Below are 9257 nucleotides of genomic sequence, written 5' to 3'. Positions count from 1 at the left end.
GCATTAATAAATACTTGGTATATGTTATGTAGCATTATAACCATACTTGGTATTGGTTATGTAGCATTATATAATACCTTGGTATTATTGCATTGTTGTGTAGAGTTATAACCATAACCGTTGGTGTTATGATAGCATATAACCATAACCTTGGTATTTGTGTTATGTGCTTATAACCATACTTGGTATTGTGTTTAGTCAGCATTATAACCATACGTTGTATATGTTTGTAGCATTATAAAGTCTTGTGTATTAGCTGCAATCAGTTGGATGTTTCACTGGTCATAGGTACACTTTTAATCACTTTTCAGCCTGTAGGGACAGCAGAGCAACCCGACGTCAAGCTAATGGTTGCATATTACCAGCAGACAGCATATCGCTGAGTGTACAAACATTAGGACACTGTACTTCCCCAGACAACCTGAACCGGTGAAGATATGATCTTATTGATGTACTGTTACGCACGTAATCAGTGTAATGAAGGGGAGGCAACAGGTTTTTTAAGCTTTGGAAATTGGAGACTGGATACATAACACAATACCAAGGTGTGGTTATAATGCTACATAACACAATACCAAGGTATGGTTATAATGCTACATAACACCAAGGTATGGTTATAACGCTACACACCAATATATAATACCAAGGTATGGTTATAATGCTACTTAACATAATACCTAATACTAAGGTATAGTTATAATGATACATAATAATACATAATACCAAAGTATAGTTATAATGCCACGTAACATAATACCAAGGTATGGTTATAACACTACATAACACCTAATTCCAAGATATGGTATCAGTCCAGATCTACAGAGCAAACATGGTCTGTATTTTATAAAGCGTCTCAGACTAGGAATACTGACGTACGAGAGTCCTACTCTGAGACGCTGTGTGAATACTGGCCCAGGTTAATGTGATTCTAGATAGACGTGTTCATAGCTTGGTATTGGCTGCGCTCCACTAGGGGGTTTCACTGTCCTCGGCACACTTTTTCACAGGAGTGTCCAAAGTGTCACGTGACCATCGAGAAGGACGGCGGCTGCAACCACATGGTGTGTCGGAACCAGAGTTGTAAAGCTGAGTTCTGTTGGGTCTGTCTGGGCCCCTGGGAGCCACACGGCTCAGCGTGGTGAGTAGTGACAATCGCACACATTTTGGCGAGTCTGGAGAATCACACACGTTCACCCAGAACAGTTCACCGTGTACTGACTTCACGGTACCTCTGTAGCTCAGTTGGTAGAGCATGACTCTTGTAACTGCCAGGATAGTGGGATCGATGAATAACATTTTTTTTTTTTTTAAATGCACGCATGACAAAGTTTTGTGTTTTGTCGCACACCATTCTCGATAACACCTAAGACAATGTCGTGTGTGAAAAGCCCAAGAGGGCGGGCGTTTCTGAGATACTGGATCTGGCGCGTCTGGCATCGACGATCATACCACGAACATTGTCACTTAGGTCACTGGTTTTGTCCATTCTAACGTTCAATCGAACAGTAACTGAATGCCTCGATGCCTGTCTGTCTGCCTTATATAGCATGCCATGTGCCTGTCTGTCTGCCTTATATAGCATGCCATGTGCCTGTCTGTCTGCCTTATATAGCATGCCATGTGCCTGTCTGTCTGCCTGTAGTATAGACATGGCCATGTGCCTGTCTGTCTGCCCTGTATATAGCATTGCCATGTGCCCTGTCTGTCTGTAGGAGTTAGGTGCGTGCACCTAATAATAAACTGTCCTGGAAGTGAATAGATTATACGCTGTTCACATTTAACACCTCACAATGTACCTACCTCGATCTAAAGTAGCCGTGAATGATGATGTCCTGCAGTACAACTGCAACGCTACAATGAAGACGATGCCAAGCAGCGAGACGCACAGAGGTAGTCTACACAGTTAACTTCACACATCACAGGAGGTAGGTCTACACAGTTAACCTTCTACAAACACCACAGGAGGTAGTCTACACAGTTAACCTGCTACCAAAACACATCACAGGAGGTTAGGTCTACCACAGTAACCTGCTACAAAACACACCACAGGAGTAGTCATACACAGTTAACCTTCTACAAAAACACACTCACAGGAGGTAGGTCTACACAGTTAACCTTCTACAAAACACATTACAGGAGTAGGTCTACACAGTTAACCTTCTACAAAACACATCACAGGAGGTAGGTCTACACAGTTAACCTTCTACAAAACAATCACAGGAGGTAGTCTACACAGTAACCTTCTACAAAACACATCACAGAGTAGGTCTACACAGTTAACCTTCACAAAACACATCACAGGAGGTAGGTCTACACAGTTAAACCTTCTAAAAACAACATTACAGGAGGTAGGTCTACACAGTTAACCTTCTACAAAACACATCACAGGAGGTAGGTCTACACAGTTAACCTTCTACAAAACACATTACAGGAGTAGGTCTACACAGTTAACCTTCTACAAAACACATCACAGGAGGTAGTCTACACAGTTAAACCTTCTACAAAAAACCATCACAGGAGGTAGGTCTACACAGTTAACCTTCTACAAAACACATTACAGGAGGTAGGTCTACACAGTTAACCTTCTACAAAACACATCACAGGAGGTAGGTCTACACAGTTAACCTTCTACAAAAACACATCACAGGAGGTAGGTCTACACAGTTAACCTTCTACAAAAACACATCACAGGAGGTAGGTCTACACAGTTAACCTTCTACAAAACACATCACAGGAGGTAAGTCTACACAGTTAACCTTCTACAAAACACATACAGGAGGTAGATCTACACAGTTAACCTTCTACAAAACACATCACAGGAGGTAGGTCTACACAGTTAACCTTCTACAAACACCATAGACACACAGGAGTAAGTCTACACAGTTAACCTCTAAAAACAATCACAGAGGTAGGTCTACACAGTTAACCTTCTACAAAACACCCATATACACATCACAGGAGGTAGGTCTACACAGTTAACCTTCTACAAAACACCATCACAGGAGGTAGGTCTACCACAGTTAACCTTCTACAAAAACACCAGAGGACATCAACAGGAGTAGGTCTAACACAGTTAACCATCTACAAAACACCAGAGAGGACAGTCACAGGAGTAGGTCTACACAGTTAACCTTCTACAAAACACCAGAGAGACATCACAGGAGTAGGTCTACACATTAACTTCTACAACACCAGAGAGACATCCAGGAGGTAAGCACACATGTTAACCATGCTACAAACAACATCACAGAAGGTAGTTTACACAGTTAACTTCTACAAAACACATCACAGGAGGTAGGTCTACACAGTTAAACCTTCTACAAAACACCATGAACTCACAGGAGGTCAGGTCTACACAGTTAACCTTCTACAAAACACCATAGACACATCACAGGAGGTAGTCTACACAGTTAACCTTCTACAAAAACACCATAGACACATCACAGAGAGGTAGGTCTACACAGTTAACCTTCTACAAAACACCCATAGACACATCACAGGAGGTAGGTCTCACACAGTTAACTTCTAAAACAAATACACATCACAGGAGGTAAGGTCTACACAGTTAACCTTCTACAAAAACATACACATCACAGGATAGGTCTACACAGTTAACCTTCTACAAAACACCATAGACACATCCACAGGAGGTAGGTCTACACAGTTAACCTTCTACAAAACACCATAGACACATCACAGGAGGTAGTCTACACAGGTAACCTTCTCAAAACACCCAAACACTCACAGGAGGTAGTCTAACATTAAACCTCTACAAAACACCATAGACAAACATCACAGGAGCGTAGGTCTCACAGTTAACCTTCTACAAAACACCATAGACACATCAACAGGAGGTGTCTACACAGTTAACCTTCTACAAAACAACCATAGACACATCACAGGAGAGTAGGTCTACAACAGTTAACCTTTACCAAAACACCATAGACACATCAACAGACGTGGAGTCCTACACAGTTAACCTTCTACCAAACACCATAGACACATCACAGGAGGTAGTCCGTTTCTACACACGTAGGTTAATAACCTTTTACAAAACACCATAGACACATCAACAGGAGGTAGGTCTACACCAGTTTAACCTTCTTACAAAAAACCACATAACACATCACAGGAGGTAGGTCTAACAGTTAACCTTCTACCAAAACACCATAGACACATCACAAGGAGGTAGGTCTACACAGTTAACCTTCTACAAAACACCATATACACATCACAGGAGGTAGGATCTACACATACCTTCTACAAAAACACCATAGACACATCACAGGAGGTAGTCTACACATTAACCTTCTTTACAAAACACCATAGACACATCACAGAGTAGTCACACAGTCATCTTCTACAAAACACCAGAGAGACATCACAGGAGTAGGTCTACACAGTTAACCCTTCTACAAAACACTAGAGAGACATCACAGGAGGTAGGTCTACACATTTAACCTTTCTACAAAACCACCATAGACACATACCACAGGAGTGGATGGTCTACACAAAGTTAATTCTACAAAAACACCATAGACCACATCACAGGGAGGAGGTCTACACAGTTAACCTTCTACCAAAACACCATAGACACATCACAGGAGTAGGTCTACACAGTTAACCTTCTACAAAACACCAGAAGAAATCACAGGAGGTAGGTCTACATCAGTTAACCTTCTACAAAACACCATAGACAATCACAGGAGTAGGTCTACACAGTTAACCTTCTACAAAACACCATAGACACATCACAGGAGGTAGGTCTACACAGTTAACCTTCTACAAAAACACCATAGACACATCACAGGAGGTAGGTCTACACAGTTAACCTTCTACAAAACACCAGAGAGACATCACAGGAGGTAGGTCTACACAGTTAACTTCTACAAAACACCATAGACACATCACAGGAGGTAGGTCTACACAGTTAACCTTCTACAAAAAACACCATAGACACATCACAGGAGGTAGGTCTACACAGTTAACCTTTTACAAAACACCATAGACACATTACAGGAGTAGGTCTACACAGTTAACCTTCTACAAACACCATGAGCAACATCACAGAGGTAGGTCTACAGCACTTCCTTCTACTGTAATTAAGTGAAGGAGTTACAGCACTTCCTTGTCTACTGTAATTAAGTGAAGAAGTTTACAGCACTTCCTGTTCTACTGTAATTAAGTGAAGGCGTTACAGCACTTCCTGTTCTACTGTAATTAAGTGAAGGAGTTACAGCACTTCCTGTTCAACTGTCATTAAGTTGAAGGAGTTACAGCACTTCCTGTTCTACTGTAATTAAGTGAAGGAGTTACAGCACTTCCTGTTTCTACTGTAATTAAGTGAAGGAGTTACAGCACTTCCTGCTTCACTGTAATTAAGTGAAGGCGTTACAGCACTTCCTGTTCAACTGTCATTAAGTGAAGGCGTTACAGCACTTCCTGTTCTACTGTAATTAAGTGAAGGCGTTACAGCACTTCCTGTTCTACTGTAATTAAGTGAAGAGTTACAGCACTTCCTGTTCTACTGTCATTAAGTGAAGGCGTGTGCGTTACAGCGCTCCAGAGCGATGTTACAGCACTTCCTGTTCTACTGTAATTAAGTGAAGACGTGTGCGTTACAGCGCTCCAGAGCGATGTACAGCACTTCCTGTTCTACTGTAATTAGTGAAGGCGTGTGCGTTACAGCGCTCCAGAGCGATGCTACAACGATACCTGTTCTACTGCAACCGATACATGAACCACATGCAGTCGCTGCGCTTCGAGCACAAGCTGTACGCCGGGGTCAAGGCCAAGATGGAGGAGATGCAGCATCACAACATGTCCTGGATCGAGGTGCAGTTCGCTGAAGAAGGCCGTGGACGTGCTGGTGTCAGTGTCGCTCCACACTCATGTTCACCTACGTCTTCGCCTTCTACCTGAAGAAGAACAACCAGTCTATTATCTTTGAGGTACAGTGTGGCGCTAACCCAGGGTTACTCAAACTCTGTCCCCGGGACAACAAGGGGTGAAAGTTTATTTATTTTATTTTATTTTTTTGACCTAGCACTAACACAGCTGATTTGAAATAACTAACCATCAAGCTTTGATCATTTGTATCAGCTGTGTAATGTATGGGATAAAAACTAAATGTGCACCTCTTTGGTCCAGAGAACTGAGTTTGATAAACGCTGCCCAAACCCTTCTACCTCAAGAAACAGCCGGTCCATCTTTGATGTAAGGGGAGTAATCTAGCCCAGCTCCAACCTGGTAGCTAGCCGACCCCAGCTCCAACCCTGGTGGCTAGCCGGCCCCAGCCCCAACCTGGTAGCTACCCGGCCCCAGCTCAACCCTGGTAGCTAGCCGGCCCCAGCCCCAACCCTGGTAGCTAGCCGGCCCCAGCCCCAACCCTGGTAGCTAGCCTGCCCCAGCCCCAACCCTGGGCTAGCCGCCCCAGCTCCAACCCTGGTGGCTAGCCGGCCCCAGCTCCAACCTGGTAGCTAGCCTGCCCCAGCCCCAACCCTGGTGGCTAGCCGGCCCCAGCCCCAACCCTGGTAGCTACCGGCCCCAGCCCCAACCCTGGTAGCTAGCCGGCCCCAGCCCCAACCCTGGTAGCTAGCCGGCCCCAGCCCAACCCTGGTAGCTAGCCGCCCCAGCCCCAACCCTGGTAGCTAGCCGGCCCCAGCCCAACCCTTGGTAGCTAGCCGGCCCCAGCCCCAACCCTGGTAGCTAGCCGGCCCCCAGCTCCAACCTGGTAGCTAGCCGGCCCCAACCCTGGTGGCTAGCCGGCCCCAGCCCAACCCTGGTAGCTAGCCGGCCCCAGCCCCAACCCTGTAGCTAGCCGCCCCAGCCCCAACCCTGGTAGCTAGCCGGCCCCAGGCCCCAACCCTGGTAGCTAGCCGGCCCAGCCCCAACCCTGGTAGCTAGCCGGCCCAGCCCAACCCTGTAGCTAGCCGGCCCCAGCCCAACCCGGTAGCTAGCGGCCCCCAGCTCCAACCCTAAACTCTTCTGTACCAGTACAGCCATAGACAGCTAACTCCAACCCTTCAAGAACAGCCTGTCATCATACTTGAGGTATGGTGAAAGTGGCTAGGTAGTGGGACCAGGAGAGAGCCCCCCCCCCCCCCCCCCCCTTTATGCTGGGTCATGATCATTAGGTCACACGGTAGCAAAATGGTGTGCGACGGAAAACAAGCATTTCCTATTGGACAAATTGGTCCTGTTTCCATGGGTTTGGTGCGTTATGGCCCTGGTGTGGTGTTTGTTATGTGGGTGACCAGGCTGAACGCTGACGTTGTTTTTGTGTCATCAGAACAACCAGGCCGACCTGGAGAACTGCACAGAGACGTTGTCAGGATACCTGGAGAGGGACATCTCCCAGGATTCCTTGCAGGATATCAAGCAAAAAGTACAAGATAAATACAGGTGGGTGGAAGATTTTACCTCACAAAATGAACCAATTTACTACCTGAAAATTGGCCTAATGTGACACATTTGATCCTTTTGGTAAGGCCCTGAAACATTTCTGTGTCTGGAGATATATTGTTCAATATACACAGAGAACACCAAAACATTAGGGACACCTTCCTGATACCTGTCTCTTATACACATCTAGATGTGTATAAGAGACAGCCATAGAACAGCCTCAATTCATCGGGGCATGGACTCTACAAGGTGTTGAAAATGTTGACTAATGCTTCCCACAGTTGTGTCAAGTTGGCTGGATGTCCTTTGGGTGGTGGACCATTCTTGATAAACACGGGAAACTGTTGAGTGAAAAACCCAGCAGCGTTGCAGTTCTTGACACAAACCAGTTCGCCTGGCACCTACTACCAAACCTCGTTCAAAGGCACTTCAATCTTTTGTCTTCCCTATTGACCCTCTGAATGGCACACACACACAATCCACGTCTCGATTGTATAGAGGCTTTAAAAATCCTTCTTTAACCTGTTTCCTCCCCCTTCATCTACACTGATTTGAAGTGGATTTAACAGGTGACATCAATAAGGGAACCCCTGGTTTCACCTGGTCAGTCATGGAAAGAGGTGTTATTAATGCTTTGGTGTACTCCTGTGTATATTCTCTCCCCATGTGTGTAGATACTGTACATCATCTCTCTCCTGTGTCTGTGTAGATATTGTGAGAGCCGGCGGAGGGTGCTGCTACAGCACGTTCATGAAGGCTATGAGAAGGACCAATGGGAGTACATAGAGGATTAAGAAGGACCAATGGGGAGTACATAGAGGATTAAGAAGGACCAATGGGAGTACATTGGCCTCTGCTCATGGACCATCTCTAGAGAGAATATATTTTCTTTGGCCCTGAGGAGAGGATATCTGTGTTGTGTGTTTCTCTCTCCACTGTCTCTACACCATCTCTTGAGTATCTCTTCTCTAGAGAATAGAATATCGCTTTCTTCTACCTTCTCCGCACCATGGACTATCCTCTAGTTTAGAGACTCTTCTGTTCTGTACGTTGCTTTCTCCACATCACCATGGACTATCCTCTAGTTTAGAGACTCTCTCCTGGGACACCACCCACTAGTACCTCCTACTCCCCTCCCTGGTTCAATGGAAACCATCAATAAGAGGTAGAATATTAAAACGGCGTTAACAACAGTGTGAGAAGACTGACCATTCAAGAACAGATCGATTTCTGGTCCCAGCCCATCCCCGCTGGCCCCAGCCCATCCCCGCTGGCTCGCCAAGACCATCCGCTTGGCCCCAGCCCATCCCCGCTGGCCAGCCCATGCCGCCACCCCCGCTGCCCCGCAGCCCATCCCGCTGGCCCCAGCCTCCATCCCCGCTGGTCCCAGCCCACCCATTCTGGTCCAGCCCATCCCCGCTGGTCCAAGCCCATCCTGTGGTCCGCCCATCCGCTGCTGGTCCCAGCCCATCCCTGTGGTCCCAGCCCATCCTGCTGGTCCCAGCCCATCCTGTCTGGTCCCAGCCCATCCCTGCTGGTCCCAGCCCATCCCTGCTGGTCCAGCCCATCCATTGCTGGTCCCAGCCCATCCTGCTGGTCCAGCCATCCATTCTGGTCCCAGCCCATCCCTGGGTCCCAGCCCATCCCTGTGGTCCCAGCTCCATGCCCTGCTGGTCCCAGCCCATCCCTGCTGGCCCCACCCCATCCCTGCTGGCCCCAGCCCATCCATTCTGGTCCAGCCATGCCATTCTGGTCCCAGCCCATCCCGCTGGTCCCAGCCCATCCATTCTGGTCCAGCCCATCCCCGCTGGTCCGCCCAGCCCATCCCCGCTGGTCCCAAGCCCATTCCCCGC

The 9257-nt window shown here is 46.9% G+C and overlaps 1 protein-coding gene across 1 annotated transcript in view; it reads left to right on the top strand.

Annotated features, from left to right (window-relative positions):
• The window catches only part of arih1 (ariadne ubiquitin-conjugating enzyme E2 binding protein homolog 1 (Drosophila)), a 30206-nt gene extending 21490 nt beyond the window's left edge, over window positions 1-8716 (top strand). Inside the window, 7 exon segments of the mRNA XM_070440609.1 lie at window positions 1008-1138; window positions 1238-1245; window positions 5669-5844; window positions 5846-5869; window positions 5871-5951; window positions 7292-7404; window positions 8114-8716. Of these exon segments, the coding sequence (XP_070296710.1) occupies window positions 1008-1138; window positions 1238-1245; window positions 5669-5844; window positions 5846-5869; window positions 5871-5951; window positions 7292-7404; window positions 8114-8198 (618 nt within the window). The 3' untranslated portion in view covers window positions 8199-8716.
• Window positions 8717-9257: the final 541 nt, after the last annotated feature.

The sequence above is a fragment of the Salvelinus sp. IW2-2015 genome, unplaced genomic scaffold (genome assembly GCF_002910315.2).
Source record: "Salvelinus sp. IW2-2015 unplaced genomic scaffold, ASM291031v2 Un_scaffold2742, whole genome shotgun sequence".
NCBI classification, from domain to species: Eukaryota; Metazoa; Chordata; class Actinopteri; order Salmoniformes; family Salmonidae; genus Salvelinus; species Salvelinus sp. IW2-2015.
The sequence above is the reverse complement of the archived record's forward strand: the minus strand, read 5'-3'. Positions and strand labels throughout refer to the sequence as shown.